A 19,272-nucleotide genomic window follows, 5' to 3' on the forward strand; every position below is an offset into this window, starting at 1 on the left:
TTTGTTCTTTTGGACGCTGATTAATAGAATGAGAGAGAAGATGACGTCACTGTATTAAAAAAAGAGTAGGAACGATCACTTTGGCAAACCTTTTGCAACTCTTCTATTTACAATCCAATTCTGCAGTTAACCTTTACAATGTTGTGAATTCATTGCTAACTGGATATGTGTATTTTAGACACCGGGTATTACTGTGTTTACTGGCAGGTCTTCATAATAATAATAATAATAATAATAAAAAGGCAATGTTTGTAGTTGTCCGAGTTGATCTCGTTTTGCGATGATTCATTACTATCATATGGCCTAAATTCGCTCGCGTCGCGTGTTACATCAACCGCTTTAGTATACTTGTGATGCGCTGACCGCATATCATGAGATCGTAAACAGGACTTTAAAAAAAAGCCCCCGCTTTGATAAATCGGCGCATGTTGAAGAACGCCGCATAGCCGGCATCGATGACCATCTAAAAATAAACGTAAAGTATATATGTCCGGCGTCATCTGCTCTGCAGCGCCCCTCGTAAACCATGTCTATTTCTGACACTGTACGAACCACTAAACTTTTGTGATAACGTTGCTCTTTCCATTCGCGGGGCCGATATATCAACATATCCCAATTGTCTCCACTTTCCTTCTCTGCAGTCTGTAGACGACTGGTGTTTTGATGTGTTCAACGTGAACGAAGTGGCAAATGGACAAATCCTGCGCTATCTGACATACGAATTGTTCGGGAGGTATGGGATTGTTCATAAGTTCAAGGTGAGTTTTCTAGAACGTGACCATTTTTTTCGGAAAGCGTGAATTATCTCTACTAAACCCATGTGAAAACGTATAACACCCCTTGCGCACCAGTTTTGGAAATGAAACGTCGATATTTTTGACGCCGATGTAAAGTGCACGGTAAAATAACCTCACCGGATGACTTTCTCTTTCGCGTCGTGCACAAGGAAACCCAAGAGTGTTTTTCTTACTATTTTTCTCGTACCTGCTTTTCAAGGAAGAACTGGCGCAGCAAACGGAAGTGTGTGCAGGACGTACTGAAGAGTGCAATATAACTGAACCTGAATATAGTGAAGCGCCTGCAAATTCTTGGGTGGATTTCTGGTAGCAGCAAGCTCCCATATGAATATAAATTTTCAAAGAAAAGTGAAAATTCCTTCATACAGTTTTTACACCCTTGCTGTATATATAAATATATATATATATATATATATATATATATATATATATATATATATATATATATATATATATATATATATATATATATATATATATAGGGAGGCGCTTGTGGTCTTGTGGTAGAGAGAGAGAAAGGCCTATGGAAAGTATTAACACAATAACTCTACATAAAGAAACTTTCCTGTTCTAATTTCCTTGATGCATACGCGTATACACCCCGTACTTACGTTCCACAAGGGCCATGCAAATGCCGTGATTTTCGTCATCCTGTGCCTTTATAACTAATGCGACCACGGCGCCGAATTTTCCAAATATCACTGCCCTATGATCCGAATTTTAAAAGCCCGAGAGGAAAAGAAGCGGTCATAAACAGTTTCCTGCGAAATAGCTGCAAGACAGTAAGGCCAACAGTCCATTGGCGGTTGATGAGAGACTAAGCCAAGCTCTTGAAAAGTATCCCGGGCCATCACCAGGGGGGGGGGGGTGGGTCTCAGCTTTTTATGATGCAGCCAGGAAGGAACGCGAGCCCCCCAGCGCCACCCCCACCCCCCACCCCCACCATCGTATCCTTTGCCCATGGTCAACACCGTACGAGTGCTTTGCGCGTTCGTTATTGCGCACTTTCTCTTTTGCCTTCCTCGTGGTCACCTGGTTTGCTGTGTTGTCACGCAAGTTATTTCAATTGACCAAATTAGGCTCACAAAGACTGAGGAAATGAACAATGTGACAGCATTGGACGTGCTAATACACATCGGTGTGCTGTTAGGAACACGGCACCATCTTCGAAATTGTCGGAGGTTTTAACCATACTCACCCTTTCCTCAAAACAATTACCCAGAAAGCGTGTATATGTCTACGTTTCTCATTTACTGGTATATAAACATGTACCGTGCTTTTTTTTAGATATCGTCAGCAGCGCTAGAGAACTTCATCACTGCTGTGGAGCAAGGGTACTGCAAATACAAAAACCCCTACCACAACAACCTGCACGCAGCAGACGTCACCCAGACCGTCCATTACATGCTCTACTCAGCAGGCATCGGTGTAAGTAAAAAGAAAGCTAAGATACGCTACAAAGTTTTCTTGAAGTGGTCCTGAACTACTTCTGCAGTGCTTGGTAAATAATCGTACGCGGCGCAAAGCAGATGCTCCTCTGAACAGCACAACCAAACCTTAGAATTGTGCGCGATGAGGAGAGTCTATAATAACGCAGTGCGCGGTTGACACTTTATCAACTGCCCGTTTTGCCTACCTAGGTCAGTCATCACTCTCTTCGGGCCCCACCACGGCGGTCTATTGGCTAAGGTACTTGGCTGCTGACCCGCAGGTCGTGGAATCGAATCCCGGTGTCGGCGGCTGCATTTTCAATGAAGGCAAAAATGCTGTGGGCCCGTGTGCTCAGATTTGGGTGCGCGTTAAAAAACCACAGGTGGTCGAAATTACCAGAACTGTTCACTACGGCGTCTCTCATAATCATATGGTGGTTTCGGGACGTTCAACCCCACCTATCAATCAATCAATCAATCAATCAATCACTTTATTCGGAAGCACCGGCACCAGCAATGTTTCGCCATAGAGCAGATTGCTGATATTGGCCTATACCTAACACTAATCAACAGCAGCGTGTGTACCAGGTGCTATTCTTGTCACGGGGTGACGCAACGTACTGGCGCCGCACTCCATGTGGCGCTAAAATTACATAGCAGCAACACTAATGCACACCAGAATCACAGAACTAGTGGCAGAACTTGTGTCTTAATGCGCACTCGATTTCGATTACGCGCGCTGACGCAGCTTCTCTTACCTGTGTCATCCCTGTCTGTGTAGCTTCCAGCGCACTCGTCGGGACGAAACAAGAAAAAAAGTGCTAGAAGCGGGTGACATATTAGTGTAACTCTCCCGTTATGATGAATTAGAAAAAAAATTGGTGACAACCGATTTGTGAGGCAATAAGCTTTGATACTGAGGTCATTGGATGACTACTATATAAAGTGTGTCAGGAATCAGAACTACTTTGCACAATTATCACAAGCGGTTTACCTTTGTCCACGTGCTAAAAACCAACACAAAAAAATGGAGGGGGAAAGGCAGCATATCGGCAATATGCCTTCATGTTTAGTCCATATTTACAATGATAGAAGTCTGTATTGCTATAAAATATATTCGGATGTATACCCTCATATTTACACGTTTAGGATCTGGTTGACGAGACGAGCTGATATAGCGGCTTTCGGGGAAATGTACTCGAGCAGTGTGTTCTGTGGTGAGCATGTCAAAACACAGCATTAATAACTGAGTACATGGAGCAAGGGTGCTCACAGATGTGCTTGTTCTGTCAACAACGTTTATGTGCCATCAGTAAAAATCAGGTTCGTTTGATGTTGTGGGAACAACGCTACCCACTCGTTGCCCGAGACGCACCACCCGAGGTGGTATAGCAAAGTGGAAGAAAGTAACATACTGCCGCTATGCAAATAGCGGCGATTGACTCCCTGGTCGCTTGAAGAGGAAGTAAACGCTATAGAAGTTTTAGTAACGATGAGGAAAACCTTATATTTACAGACTATACAGCATATAATACATAGTTACGAACATAAAAGTTACAAAAAAGAAAGCACTTTTGAAATTAACCGTATGTAGAGCGACCATATGGTATTCTGCAAAGTCGATGGTACCTAATACTTTAAAAGGACACTAAAGTGCAATAACAATTTACGTCAGAGTGAAAACTCAATGTCTGACAACATCTAAAACGACAATATTATCAACAACAGTGCCCTACTTACTGAGAAACTAAGGTAAATGCAGATGAACACAAGCGCCGCAGTAGGACATTTTCAAAATGATCCCGATGACATCAGACGGGCCGCCTACAATTAATCACTAGTAATCGATCTAACTGCACTAGATAAAGAACCTTACCTGCATCAAGAGACGCAATAAAATGCTGCTTGTTCGTTTCTGTTTGATTCATGGAAAAAAGAACCGCTGGACGTTACTATGGGGAATGGCGCGAGTGGTTAAAAAATTGAATTTTCGCGTGGTTACACGGGACAGGAGGTTTCATCTAGCGGGGGGCAGTTAAAACAAAAGCGTCTGCAATCTCGAAGCCAATGGCAGGAAATTGATCAATGGGCGTTGTTGCTGCTATAGCTACCGCTGCTTTCGGTCTGCTGCGACTAGCGCAATAAAGTTGGGCAACGTTGTGCACGGCAACAGTGACGTGAGACGGTCTGGTCGGTCCGCTTCTTGAGGCGAGTAAAACGGAGGACCAAAACGCTATTTTATTTCAAAATAGGCCCTTCCTTGGCACGAAAGTAACACTACGAGGTTTCTGGACCACCATTTCAACAACCAATGTCTACTTAACAGTTGGCTTTAGTGTCCCTTTAAACCCACTTCAGAACGCTTGGCGGAACACCGGGGCCGCTTTATGTTCTCTCGGTGCTTTGCCTTTATACAACTTTCGGCGAATGGTCGCCTGTTTGTTAGGACAGTGCACTTAGCAAATCAAGAACCTACCCCGAGGTATCCACTTTCTTGCACGTGTGAGGGCTCGTGCCCCTCGCCCAAAATAACACAACAACAAAATACGGATAAAACAAAACTAAACCAAGGTCGTAGTGGCAAGGGCAAACTCAGCGGGCGCACAACTATCTAAACTTGAAGTCAGCGTTCTGAGATTTGCGGCCACAAGAAAGACACCACTGGTAGCACGTCAACTTATTGCCGACGGGACAGTAATCCGTCTGTCCCCTGTGCGCTGTGAGTGGTTTGCTCGCTCTCCGCACGCAGTTCTACCTACGAGCTAGTTCTGCTAACTTCCACCGCTGTGGTTCATTGGAACCAGCCTGAAAGGAGTAACGCGAAAAGAGCCGAAGGTGTGCCAGTGCGACAGCATTCATAAAAGGTGCTGACCGGGCGCCCGTTTCAACGCGACGTGGGCCACGCTTTCCCGTGTCGCAAGCCCAACCGCTTCTGAGAGCTACCTGAAGCACACCGGATAGTGACTTCAAGTCGCCGGCGATCCAACGGTGTCGCAGCGCACGCCTCCTTGTCTCGGCGGCGACCTTTAGGCGCGTGAACAACAAACGGTCGGGCCGTAAGCTGAACCGATGCGAGGGGTCATACTGCCACGCTGGGTCCCGGAAGAGCGTCATTCATGCGCAGGCCGAAACTGCCGTGAGCCAATCAGGGGGTTGTCACAATGACGTTTCCCTCCCTACCCTTTTGTCGCCCACGTGGTGGTTGGTTCGTTTGTACTGGGCTAACAGACACTAGAAGCGCTCGGTAATCTCAGGCGCCCTAGCACTTCGTGAAACGCCGTGCGGCCACCATGGTGTCTACGGTCAGGGCTGAACTGGTCGCACACTGACTGATTGCCGTCAAATCAATGCTGCGTGCCGAATAAAATGCAGTGCAACGGCTGACATGCCTTCCCAAGCTTGATGCACAAAATAAATAAAACTGCCGTGCACCCACTTCTTAAAGCGATCCTACACTGTCTCCCTCTCTTTTTTTTTTGTACCCGGCACTTCATACCGGAAATCTATAGCACGTGTTCGGATAGTCAAGATCCAGCCGTCACCTTTCATGTAGTGGTTTCGTGTCCTGCCCCATAACTCTCTTTCTCATTCCCCTTCCCCATACCAACTGGAGAGGCTAGGGAAGAGTACCTGCTCTACCTTAGATGCGCAACGCTCCTTGGTAGCGCGTGCCCAGGCAGCTGCCATCTCATATGGTGTCCAGGACTAGGAGCTGCCACTAAGGTGCACAGAAACTCTCTAGTCATTTCAGCATAAAATGTTTACCACCACCACCATCTACATACCACAGGCCTGGCTATGCTCTGTAAAGAGTGCACCGCCACTAGCGTACTCATGCTGTGGCGAAGCTGCCTAGTCCGCTGCCTGTGGTGTGGCTAATTTTTTTTCTGGTGCATCAAAAAAAATTAAAAAACGGGCTGTTTGTGAGTGAAGAAACTTAAAATTCCTAAGCATAGTGCAAAATTTTCATGGTGCTCTATCTATCGGCGGCGCTATCAAACGACCGGCTGCTCGCTATGCTCTGTTTATGTAGCGCGTAAGTATGCATAATTAGTTATACCAATCTACTCAACATTTTTTATTTCAATAAGACAGACTCAATTAATGATGTAAAAGCATTGCCTATCACTATTGATAATAGAAGAAATAACTACGAACAAACATCTGTTCTTTCCTTTTACTATACACTTATTTCTTTTCTGTCTCTAATTAACTGTGCTGTTTTTTGTCATGTTACTCAATAATATGTACGAAATTTATAAAATCTTCTTGTTTTTTTTTCAAACATCAAGACCTAAAATAACTTTTGTGTGAACTAACGAGTTATTTTTTTAGATCTGTCATATCTGAGCACACATTCTACGGAAGTTTTTACCAGTGAAGTGAGAGCAGCTAATAGCAGACAGTTGGTATATTGCAGTTGCATAGATTGTAGTGAAGCAATTGGAGCAAGAGCCAACTCGGTGCTGGACTTTTCAGTATGGCATAGCTGTACTTCACTCAACCGACAGGCACTAGTAAAAAAAAAAGGTGGTTGGCCCTCACTGGCAACACATTTGCTCTAAATTGGCCGCTGTTGGTGTAACCCATTACCCAGCAAGTTTGAAATAGATCGTCGCAAATCTAGAATTGGTATGTTAAGCTTTTGGCTCTGCTCCAGTGGGTTTTTCCAAAAAATAAAAAGTCTATTTGTCCAACTGGACATTTCATTTGTAGCAATGGGCACCAAGTGGTATGAATTCTGGAAACCAACAGGGAATCTTGCACTTCAGTGGCATAGCCCAAATGGACTTGATAGTTCCCATTGGCCATGACAGTTGGTGTATAATGTTTCAATGGGTCTCTTTATTGCAAAGATGGATAGTCCAGTCAATGACACAATGACATTTGGGGTCAACCAATTGTAACATTGCTCTTCTGATCATGATATTTGAACATCATCACTAGTCCACTTGGTAATAAGTATTTGAGTTTGGCATTTTTATGTAACCAGTTGCTATTAGGCATTTTAAATGAAAAATTTGTATGACTAATTTCATTAGTGTGATAACATTTCAAGCTAGGCCTTGTCACATGTCCCTATGGTATAAGTTCTTTTTACATGTATTCTATGTCTCCCACTGCAGAAATATATATGAAATGTCATGCTGATCAAATGATTAATCAATAGTTTCACAGTGAAATATATAAAAAAGAATGGGTTAAAAGACCTTAACAAGCTTGATCTATTGAGAATTCAACCAGTTGGTTGCAATACCATTTCACCAAAATCTGAATTGGTTTCAATTGGACATCACATAAATTCAAAAAGCTGTCAAACAAAAATATTGTTTGTATAAGAATGTTTGCAAATTTTTTCATGGGTACCAAAATAAGACATCTTTGTACTTTCACATGGTATATGAAAAGCAACATTTATTTTGTCTTGGTATTATTAAGTCTGCCATTAAAATTACATATTTTCTGTGAAATTCTGATATAACTTTCTGGACAAAAATGCTGGCATGGTGAGCTTACTTATTTCTAGTCAGATGATTGTGACATTTGTAGAGCAATGCTTTATTTTATATTTGTCTATGCGTAATCTTCTCTAATGTTAAGTTTATTCAATCCGACTACGTGGTTGCTTATATTTTGATGGTGAAATGTAGCAAAGCTTTTTTATGCGTTTTCAAAGAATAAAACAGGCCAAACCCTTCAAAGCTGCTTACATTGCCAATAGGATACATGAACCTGAACACTTCACTTAATTGGTCAAACCATTTGGATTGTCACGGTTTCTGGAAAGTGACAATTTAAAAAGACCTTGACAGCTTGCCATGGTTTTTGGACAATATAGGTACCAATTAATCTATGCAAAGCACTCATTCATTTGAAGTGCTCAGACCTGGTTAGAACCCTTTAAAAATATAAATTAATGAGTGCTTGTTTGTTTTTTTCCTTTTCCATTTCTCTCCACACTTCTGCATTTAAACATTACCATTTGAATTTTTTAAGTTTGTCTATACTAGCTGCCAAGTTTCATACATTTTAACATGCATAAAATATATATCATGCACATTGTATGAAATATTAAAACAAGAAAAGTACAGATGACATCATTTGTAGTAATTGTGGCATAAATGTGATGAAGATAAAGTGGATGAAAAGACAATTTGCCACTGGCAGAGACCAGTCATGGGCACGTTACCAGTAAAAAGTAACAGTGTTACAGTTACAGTTACTGAAGCCAAAAAAGTAACTCTGTTACAGTTACAGTGAAAAAGTAAAGTTGTTACTTTTCCGTTACTGTATGAAAGTTGATTACAATACAAATGATATATTTTAATTAATAAAGACATAGGAAAGCATGCAGGTAATGAAAGTTGCATATGGTGAAACCCTAGAACGATGCTGCTCAGGGCCATATTTTTTACCTAAACAATGTGCGGGGGGGGGGGGAGGCTTCTGGAAACGTGGTTCGTTCACTACGACGCACCAGCTTGCAACAGCGACCCGCGGCCCCCTACCGAACGTTTGCAAGGACATGTGTGACTAATGAACTCATCGACCTCCGCTTATTTTTATTTTGTTTGCTAGCTTCGACTGAGGATACCACCTGCATAGGAGGCGAAACGTCAATCATTTTGTTAATAATTGTTGTGTTAACTCAAAGTAGAGCTTTCGCGATCAGATACAAACCCGTTTAAAATGCTTCAGGCTTTCAGCAGTTTCATGCTGCTGTTTTTTAGCCACATGTCAAACGCGACTTGCTGGACGCTTCAGACGGAGGAATGATGCTCCGCTGGCATACCAAGAAAAGCGATAGAAGCTCAAGTGACAAAAAAGATATATATATTCCCCTTCTCACCCCTCCACCCCCCCCCTCAAAATCTGAGAGGGGGGGGGGCACGTGAACTTGGCAAGGTGTTCAGTGGCAACATTATTTATTTACGACATGTAGTTTTGCGAATAAACATACCCTCCAGACACACTTCGCTTCAAACCAGCCAGACAGGTGCTTGCCAATAGACATGTAGTATTCAAGTAAACTCCCAACTCAGTCTAAGATATTCCTCTTAGCAAACTGCGATGGGAGCCGTGGAAAGTCGAAAGGTGGAGAGGATATTGTAAAGAAGAAAGTTCGAAAAAAATGGAAAGCGTGTAACGTCAGCCTTTAACGAGAGTGGCTGTTGGATGATTTTTTTACAAAAACGAAAGTAACTATTTTTTGTTGCAGTTACTCAGTAAAAAAGTAACAGTGTTACAGTTACAAGTTACTCTAAATTAAAAGTAACTAGTTACAGCTACAAGTTACTGAAAAAGGTAACGCGGTACTAGTAACTAGTTACTGCCCAAGACTGGCAGAGACTGAGCCTGCAACCTTAAAATGACGCATCCGATGCTCTACCAATTGAGCTACAATGGCAGTTGTCCTCCCGTACACTTTATTATGTGCATCTGTGTATATTTTCACCTGAAAGTGTTAGTCAGTGCCACTCATAGCCAGTACCTCAAGTGTGGAGCACTGTTCTTCAGCCTGCTGATGTCATGAATCATGTGATCTTGTTACAAGCTAGCAACTGACCAATAATTTCTTGCATGCTACCTGAAGGCATGAAGTCAGCCAGAACGAGTCCACTGCAATGATTGATCAAAAAGGGGGGAATTTTCAGGGCTCACTTTCTTTTTTGACACATTCGCAACCAACAGACAGTCAAGCCAATAAAAAAAATATATGTGTTGCAATTTCTAGTATTTATCCCCTTTCTTGGGGGGATAAATACAGTTAAACCTGGATATAACAAAATTGATGAAGTCTCGGGAAATTTTTTTATAAAAAGGATTTCGTTATATGCAGGTTTTGTACGAAAATTCTGAAAATAAAGGCGCAAATTAAACAAGAGGGGTACTGAAAGAGAGCTAACCCAAAGCACTTATTTTACAGTAAACCAACTGCGTAATTATTGCGATGGCAATTACAGGGATACACTCGGTGAGGTTTTATTGTCGCTGCCATGTTCCGTAACAAGTCGAAATTGATAAGATGCCCCCGCGCAGCATCGTAACTTTCACGACTTTCACGAGCGTATAAAAGCAGGCGAGCGCTGCTGAAGCAGAGATCGAGTCAGTCGGCCCGTTCCTACAACCTGGAAAGTGCATGAGATAACATCTCCCGCGTGTTTGAACTGCCGCCGAATGCTCAAACAGAGAGTAAACCACCCGTTTTTGATATGTGGGGTTTTACGTCCCAAAACCACCATATGATTATGAGAGACGCCGTAGTGGAGGGCTCCGGAAATCTCGACCACCTGGGGTTCTTTAACGTGCACCCAAATCTGAGCACACGGGCCTACAACATTTCCGCCTCCGCATCGGAAATGCAGCCGCCGCAGCCGGGATTAGAACCCGTGACCTGCGGGTCAGCAGCCGAGAAGCTTAGTCACTAGACCACCGCAGCGGGGCGTAAACCACCCGTCTTGAACGAGCATGAAACAACGCGGGGAGGGCGGGAGAAGTAATCGAGTAGCATTAATGAGCTTGGATTTTAAGGGCGGTCGCGATCGCTGGCACACTTGCTATCTCGGCCAGTATCAGTGCGGTTTCAACGCGACGTGACTGTGTGAACAGAGCACTTCTCCCTGGAGAGGCCTTATTTGCTCACACCAGCAGTTTGTAATAGCTTCGCGATATCCGATCCAGAAGAGTTGGCTGCAGCCTTACTTCATATACCGTTACAATTTCTTGATAATTCGTTCCTTGCATTGCATTCAACGCGCCGTCGTGTTGCCAGAACTAATCACCTAATCGCGAAAGACACCAGCCTGCGAACTCGCGGCGCGACGCAAGACGAAACAACGCTACGAGCCGACCGCCGAAGACCTGTCGTCACCGTGGTCTCGGAGAGTTTCCATCAACGCCTCATTTGACATCCCCTCGGTGACGACGACACGGTTGTCTGAAATTAAGAAAAGTCACAGTTTCCCCACACGGGCCAAGCAATTAATGACTGCAATAGCAACAACTTTGAATGTAACGCTGAGAACGGCAAGTAGATCGAAACGTGCAACGCGCTGCTCACGCACAAATGACGCACGAAAACAATTCACAGGACGAGAGCAAACTAACAACGTTTACCGCTCGGCGCTTAACGCGCTGTTTGAACAAAAACGAGGCACGAAACGTAACCACAGGTACAGACATGAGTGCAAACTAACAAGTGCCCCAGTTGTTACTTTGCTGTTTTTGAAAAGCGCACTCTTTTCGCAAACGGCGCCTGCCCAGCGAGAGAAGTAATCTTCGTGCGCCCGGCAACTAAACGCAATCGTTCCGGTCAAAGTCGAAGGCGCCATTTTCCCCACCGAAGGATAAGCGTGCCGCACAAGCATCTAATCTCCCCCCCCCCCCCTTCCCTCCCTCCCCTCTGCTCACGGGGCAAAGTACGCGTGAGAGATAAGCGCGCGTCGGCGCATCGTGACGAGCTGGGTGCCGAGCGTGGGCGGCTTTCTTTTTTGAAGATATTTTTTCTTGAGTTTTCATAATGGATACGTACATATACGGTAAATGACGGCGGCGACGGCAATAAACCAGCCGGGACTCTCCGCGTAAATGCTATGGTAATAAAAAAATTGGCCCAAATCTACATGTTACACTGTAAATGTCGTCGAAAGACGATAGTCTTGCGTCTGGAGAGAGTGAACAAAACGTTTATTTGATGTTATGCGCAGGAAAATTGGTGAATAGTATTCTGAAGGCGCTGCGTTAGAGTGCCTCGAGCGTGTAACGGAGAGGAACAAGCGCATCTAGGTACGTTATACACCAGCGCCATCTGGTAGTTATCTTCGAAAACGAAGGCATGCGCGACCGCGAAGAAAGATGCGCGCCAGTCACGAAGGCGATAAGGAATAGAATGCAAAGCGACGGGCAGGTGCCACCACCGTGTCGTCGTAGCAAGGCGTTGGAAACACCTTTTTGAGCATCGCGTTGCACTGTCAGCGCAGCGCGTTAAACGCTACAGTCCTTAGAGTTACTTGTGTGTGCCTCTTCTAGTATAAACATAGTACATGTCTAGTACATAAACATGTCTAGTACATAAACATAGACATGTTGTGGGGCCTCAGATATGCGCAATATTTGTTTTTAATTGGCAATCGCACAACTATGAGCGCTAAACCTTGAGCAATATTGGTGAGTGCTGCGGATGGGGTTGGCCGTTCGGTACCATTTGAGGTATCCTTTGAGCAGACAAACAGACACCTGAGGTGGCACCTGACCGTCGCTTTGCGTTCTACACCCTATCACCTCCGAGAGTGCCGCGCTTCTTTCTCCGCGAGCTGCACGCCTTCGTTTTGGAAGATAACTGCCAGATGGCACTTGTGTCTGATGTGCCTAGATGCGCTCGTTCGCCTCCGCCACACGCTCGAGGCTAACGCCGCGCCTGCAGAATACCATTCACCAATTGTCTTGCGCAGAACATCAAATAAACGTTTTGTTCACTCTCTCCAGACGCAAGACTGTCGTCTTTCGGTGACATTTACAGTGTAACATGTAGATTCGGGCCATTTTTTTTTGTTTGTTTGCTGTAGGGGGGGGGGGCACTCTCGCCTGGTGCGCCGCTTCGCGCTTCGTTGGCGGTGGGGCAGCCGCGGAGGATGCATGCTCGTAACAAAATGCGGAGCAGAGTTTCCAGATTGTTCGTAGGGAAAATTCATTATATCAAGGTTGCCTCCCGCTGTTACTTTGTTACATAGAGGTTGCAAATACAGTGCTTCTATGGAACAACGGCGGGGAATACGAAAGTTTCGTTATATCGAGGAATTCGTTATATAGAGGTTCATTATAAGCAGATTTAACTGTACTACAAATACTGCAAATGTGGTGTCTGGCTATTTTTGGCACCCTCTTGCTTGCAGAACCCTGTTGCTGGAAAGTGTGTTTCAATGCTGCCCTTAGTCAGATTTCAGCAGCAAAAGTTGGAAGTGTCTGCTCTCTTGACTTCATTATTACAACTGCAAGTGCATAATCATACAACACTTGCAGCAACATTAATGAAACATGCTTGCATTGCAGAACTGGTTGACAGAACTGGAAGCATTTGCCACCTTGTTTGCAGCAATTATCCATGATTATGAACACACTGGAACAACCAACAACTTCCATGTGATGTCTCGGTGAGTTTACCATCAGTCAAGCTGTGGTATAAATTTGTTCATTGTTACTTGATCCTTCCTTGGTCACATGCAATGAGTGGAGTTATTGTTGTTGTCAAGTACCACTGAGTCTTCATTGACTCCCAACAACATTATCATGAACACCAGTCAGATCCATTCAGCAAAAGTTCTTTAAGCTTGCCAAGACTTCTCCATGGCTTGATGAATACCATCTGACCCCCTCATGCCTGGGTGATCTTGTTTTCTTTTTACTTTCTACTTTGGCTAGCATTTATTTACACTCATTTGAACTGGCAGGCCAAATAATGTGATGGAAATAAATAAGTAGGTAAGTAGTATGTTTATTTCATTTCTTGGAGTACAGGAAAAAAGAAACAGGCCAAAAGCGTTTTGTATGCCTGACAAAAGCCTCTGCACCTGTAGTTCATCACAAATACACCTTTCTTACAGATTCAACAAGCAAAAAAACTTTAACATATCATGTACCTCATGCAAGCTAACAAAAGAATACAGCAATTAAAAACAAGCAATACATAATACACTTAACATACTGTAAATACAAAAGTTTTACGCATTAAAAAAATTAAAGAAAGTGTTAGTTTTAAGAAAGTGTGTAGTTTCAAGACTTTAGCTAGGTTAGTAAGCAAGATGGCCTAGTTAGAATTGTTTAATCTTGAAACTTTGTGCTAAACAATTAGGAAAAAAGAAAGACAGAGCCCCTGTGTCTGCTTCTCTGTCCACAATTTTTTAATGTAAACTTTCAACTACTTTACAACCAAGAAACTGGTTCACTTGGCAGTCTGCAGAATTCTCAAAACTTTTATTGCCATAAGATCAAAGCTAAAAAAATTATAAATTTGTCTTTCGCATCTTTGTATGCATAACCACGGAAAAACCAGAGCATTAATAAACAGATGCAGTATTCGGTTTTGAAGTCTAATTTCTTCATGTTTCATAATGTTTGACAGTCTGCCCATTTCTCTATGCTAAGTATTATCATTCACTGAATATATTTAGTAGAGCTACCATATTTATTTATTTTGGGTCCTAGAAAAACGCATTGTTCTAATAAACCTACCATATCATGGTTCACTGGAATTGTCTGTTTTTCAACCTGTCATCATAATGACTTATGTGTGTTTAGACAAAAAGCAGGCTTGTTCTCTCCTTTTACTTTTTTAAATCTGTCAGTACCACAACTGTAGGCCTTAGTGAGACAGGTTGATTTATTCATGTAGTATACTTGTTCAGGAATTAAAGCAAGGTAGAGTTTTGTTTCACAATGCAAAGCTACTTTTTCACCACTAATTCAACTGTAACTATGCATTTGTGGCATCTACTAGTGCAGGTTGTAGTGTGCCGTTTATGACACACCCTGTTTTTTATTTGTTTCCTGATTTTAAGTTTCTTTTCTGTGATATCATTACCACATCTAAAGATCACAACACCCCTAACCCTTTCTAAAGCTTTCACAGACGTTGAAAGTCCTGGTAAACGAAACATTTCCTTGAAACAGCATCTGTCATATTCTTTGACAAGCATACTAATTCTTCCTTGTGAAATAAGTTCAATAGATCATATTTTTTTTCAGCACATTTCAGAATACTAAAATACTTGGGTCTTCAAGGTTGTCTTGATCAAAACACAATCATATCATCTATGATGACTCACGAAAAAAAACTATTACCTAGGCTGCACACTATCTATGCCTCCAATATAAACTAACCTCATCAGATAAAAAGGTTGTAAAATCTAATTTTCAATACTCCACTATTACCTTAAACATAAATTGAGATGAACTTGAAGAGACTGTGAAAACTTTTTTTATCTTATTAGAAGTGTCCCCACTAACCCACTAACTTGCTAAGTACATCCAAGTTTATAACTTGAAAACAGTGTATGAGGCAGGTTTATAATAAAAAGGTGATTACAGAATGTATTTATTAGATTCTGCATGATGAACAGTAGTGACCTCTAGCACTCCTGCTTAATTTTACTCATTCTGCAATGACTTTTTGATGTCTCTACAAATTGTTCTGCCACCACAGATAAACCCATTTTTGTCTTCATTTATAATACCACAGCTATCAAATCACCAGTGCAATCAATTGGTGAATTCTGAGGAATTTTGTCACTGCCAAAAGCATGTTCCTGAGACCATGACATTGTTTTCTGTAAAGACCAGAATTACCTGGCTGTCAGCAGGCTGAGAAAGCTGAAAAACAAAGAGATCCAGTAATGGCAATCATAGCAAAAGTTTGTCTTAAGCATTAATTAAATTTTCTTTTTACCTTGAGTCAGTGAAAAAACAACTTGAGCTTCACGCATGGTTTGCTATAACGAAGAATTCAGATTAAGAGAGTTTGCCTTAGGGTAGAAGCGATTTGACGCTTTATTCTGTAGTTTAGGGCAATGAATTTTTTGCTGTATATATACACTTTTATGCTGATTTCAAATATGTAAGTTTGTATAGTAAGCTGCACACTTTTGTTTTATGCCATGATAATGTGTAAAGTATAGCTCTTTTTGGACAAATGTTTGCTGCCACTAAACATTTATGGTTCTTAGCCATTAATCGCTCATATTGCTCCGTAACTGTAAAATATAAATAACTATCAAGAAAGTAAAATATAAAGAACTATCACATGAAAAACCTCTAGAAACAAGGCAATGAAAGTACTAATCAGCAGAACTTAAATATGCTAGTGCAAGCCAGAGACGTAGGCAGAATTTTTTCCAGGCAAGGTTCAACAACCTTTATCTAGGTTTGTGCATGAGTTTGTATGACACATGCAAAACTGAAAGATGTTTTGGGCGGTTGGGAGTTTGAACGCCTCAACACCTCCCTTCTGGCTACACCAGTGTTGCAAGCATAAAAGACAGATAATTCTACTTAATATATTTGTTTCTCTTTCTAAAAGGGCCAAGCTCAGTTTAATTGAAACTGAGAGAGACACAATTTTTTGCTATCAACACTATGCCCAAGACTACTCCAACAATGTTTGTCAATCACCTAAATATCTCAAATTTATATTGTAGTAGTTAAAATTACCTCATAAGAGCCTAGATAGATCAGAGTGACGCTGGGATATAGCAATAATTTACAACTAAATCAACACCATCTTTGTGTTCCTGTTGATGCCGTCCATTTTTGCATGGGCTTTCGAAATGACAATAACTAGACTTGTAGAACGAATGGTCCATTAAAACAAAATAAGCACTACTGTGGATTGTCGGCAGCAGTTTTCCATTCTTGGCATCTACTAAAGGCCTTCAAAAAAAAATACTTAATTCAACTCTTCTTCTTCTTAGCTCATCACTTTTTCACATTCAAGCAATATATCAGAGGACACTGGTCTGTACTTTCATTTCAGTTGTATTCTACATCAAGCATACCATCTTGGAGCAAAAAAAACATAATACTGTAGGGCAAAAATCTAAAAACAACACCATGTGGAAAATGAAGTCGGAAAGTCAGCCTCTTACTCTTTCTATTTGAGTTTTACCCAGCAACATCATGTCCCTTAGAAGTGCCAACTCGCCAAAGGAAAACTAGAACACATTTGAAATAGATTGCATGCGGCCATTGTGGTCATGATTGTTAATGCAGCACTGTTTTAATGAATCTAAATTAACTTGATTGAAAAAGTATCAGGATTGTGCTCATTTTTTATTTGTACCTGCCTTTTGAAGTTCACATTACAATTGAGCATTGCTCCGTTTTTATTACAATTGTTTTAAAAGTGAAAGATACTCTTTGCCTTTTTCAGTCCTGCGATATCCCAAAAATGACTGAAATTTTAAAAATGTGAATAAAATAATGCTGTTATCAAAACTACATGTGAACATTGCAGGCCAGAAGAAGCAGTGTTTATTCTGCTGTTCTCTTTGCAGGTCAGAAACTGCGCTGATCTACAATGACCGATCTGTTCTTGAAAACCATCACATCAGTGCAGCTTTTCGCTTGTTAACGGATGATGACCAAAACATATTATCAAGTTTAAGCAAGGAAGAGTACAAGTAAGATGTTTGCTTTCTGCACTTTTAATCAAAACCTAACAAGCAGGCTTTACATGCATTGGTATGAGAGTTCCAGTTTTCTTGTGAAACTTTGTGCATTAAAAGGTTCAAGATTTCATCTAACACGGATATAATTAAACATTCAACAGCTGTGATGCATATGCTTTGAAATTTTATAGACAGTTTCAGGCCCGTAGCCAGGGATGTTTTTCAGAGGGGCCCACTTTCTGAAGGCCTTGACTATTTGTTAAAAACACCTATTTTCACTATTTATTTTTGGTGAAACACCTCCCTCCATGAGAATTTGAGGGGAGAGGAAACAGGGAACGCTCCTAGACACAAGCCTGCTAAGAATGCATATTATGAATGAACAAAGCATACATACAAAGATAATGATACATATTTGAGAAGGTCTGTAATACTTTGACACCCACTAGTAAAGAAGACTGAATAATGTTTTACTTGCATGATGAAAAGAAGGAGCTGCTGACTTAGAGTAGTCTTGGAAATTTTTCGAATCAGTATTTTGGTGATATAATAGTGTATAATAATTTAGAATAGCCAGAAATACTGCTTGAGTTTTGAGCATTATAATGCATTCAGTGCTTAATACACTTTGTATAAAATTTATGCACCCTTTAACAGGTAGCATTTTCGTAAGTGTGTTCAGCCGAAGCATGCTGATGAAAAGTGTTCTGCATTTTCAATGCTACAGGGCATGGCAGTACCACGAATTTTGATAAATTCAAGTCTAATTATTTTAATTCTTTCATCAGATTTGATGTTCGCCAAGCTTTCGATTGGTGCTTGTAGATTCTTATGGGCCAAAACTCATTCCTTCTATCCTGAACTTAGCATCTGGTCAGCCATTCAAACTATAGTCAGCAGCTGCATGCTTGACCGGAAATTCTGATCCCAGAAGAGCAATGACGACCTATGTATTTTGGAGGTTGATGACAAAGGAAACAAAACTTCCATTTTGTGAATGCAAGTGCTGGCATTGTGCTTCATCTGCTTTCTTTGCAATGAATTCATCCTAATCACAATTGCCAGAATCAAAGGCATACAAGATGTTTGTCAGAAAATCGAGTGCACATTGAAATAAGGCAAGTAGGGTTTATGTGTTATCAATCAATGGAAAAATGCATGAGTATTGGATTCATGGTGCACATTAGAACTGTTAAATACTGCCAACTAAAGCAGTGATGTGTTTTATGTCTTTTCTCTACAGAAGTGCATAAGTATTTAAGAATTATGTGTAATAAATAGAATATCTATTTCTATTTGATTGAGCATTCCAATCTAAAATTTCAATATTCTTTTAAATAATATTGAAAATTCATATTGCAAACTATTGCTTAAAAGTAATGTGCATAATTAAGGCAGAAAAATGGAACGAAACTGTGATAAGTTTTATTGGAGAGCATTAGGAGAGATGATAAAACACAAGGTGCATTGTGTAGCAGACTGCTGCTATAGGAGCCAGAATTTTCTATCATCCCCATTTTGTATTTCACAGTTGTCTTGCTTTCTGCAGTAATTTCTTTATAGCAATTCATCTTGCATGTCTTACATGACAAATGAATAGGCTTCCATTGTGTCTTCGTAGAAATGCTTATGCATCTTAAAGGTGCTCTTTTTATGTTGCACATTATATGCCCAGTATATATATTCTCATGATTCAATGCGGGGGTGTTGCCAGAATTTTTTTTCTGGGGAAGAAGTGGAAAAGCAATCTTAAGAGGTGGTAATGTAAGTGGTAAACTTGATAAAAATGTCAATTTTTCAATTTATTTTTTCTGCAATCCTCAGATCATACTTTATGTCATGGTGAAATTTCAGACCAAAATGAGCAGTAGAAGTTAAAAAAAAAAT

The 19,272-nt window shown here is 41.3% G+C and overlaps 1 protein-coding gene across 6 annotated transcripts in view; it reads left to right on the forward strand.

Moving 5' to 3' along the window:
- LOC119176070 (dual specificity calcium/calmodulin-dependent 3',5'-cyclic nucleotide phosphodiesterase 1A) overlaps positions 1-19,272 on the forward strand; it is a 637,362-nt gene that overhangs the window by 589,237 nt on the left and 28,853 nt on the right. For all 6 annotated transcript variants that reach the window (XM_075876718.1, XM_075876721.1, XM_075876720.1 and 3 more), the window contains 4 exons: positions 642-758; positions 2,085-2,225; positions 13,277-13,377; positions 17,272-17,397. In XM_075876718.1, the coding sequence (XP_075732833.1) occupies positions 642-758; positions 2,085-2,225; positions 13,277-13,377; positions 17,272-17,397 (485 nt within the window). The remainder of the gene's footprint in view (positions 1-641; positions 759-2,084; positions 2,226-13,276; positions 13,378-17,271; positions 17,398-19,272) is intronic.

Source organism: Rhipicephalus microplus, chromosome X (genome assembly GCF_043290135.1).
Source record: "Rhipicephalus microplus isolate Deutch F79 chromosome X, USDA_Rmic, whole genome shotgun sequence".
In the NCBI taxonomy this organism is placed as follows: domain Eukaryota; kingdom Metazoa; phylum Arthropoda; class Arachnida; order Ixodida; family Ixodidae; genus Rhipicephalus; species Rhipicephalus microplus.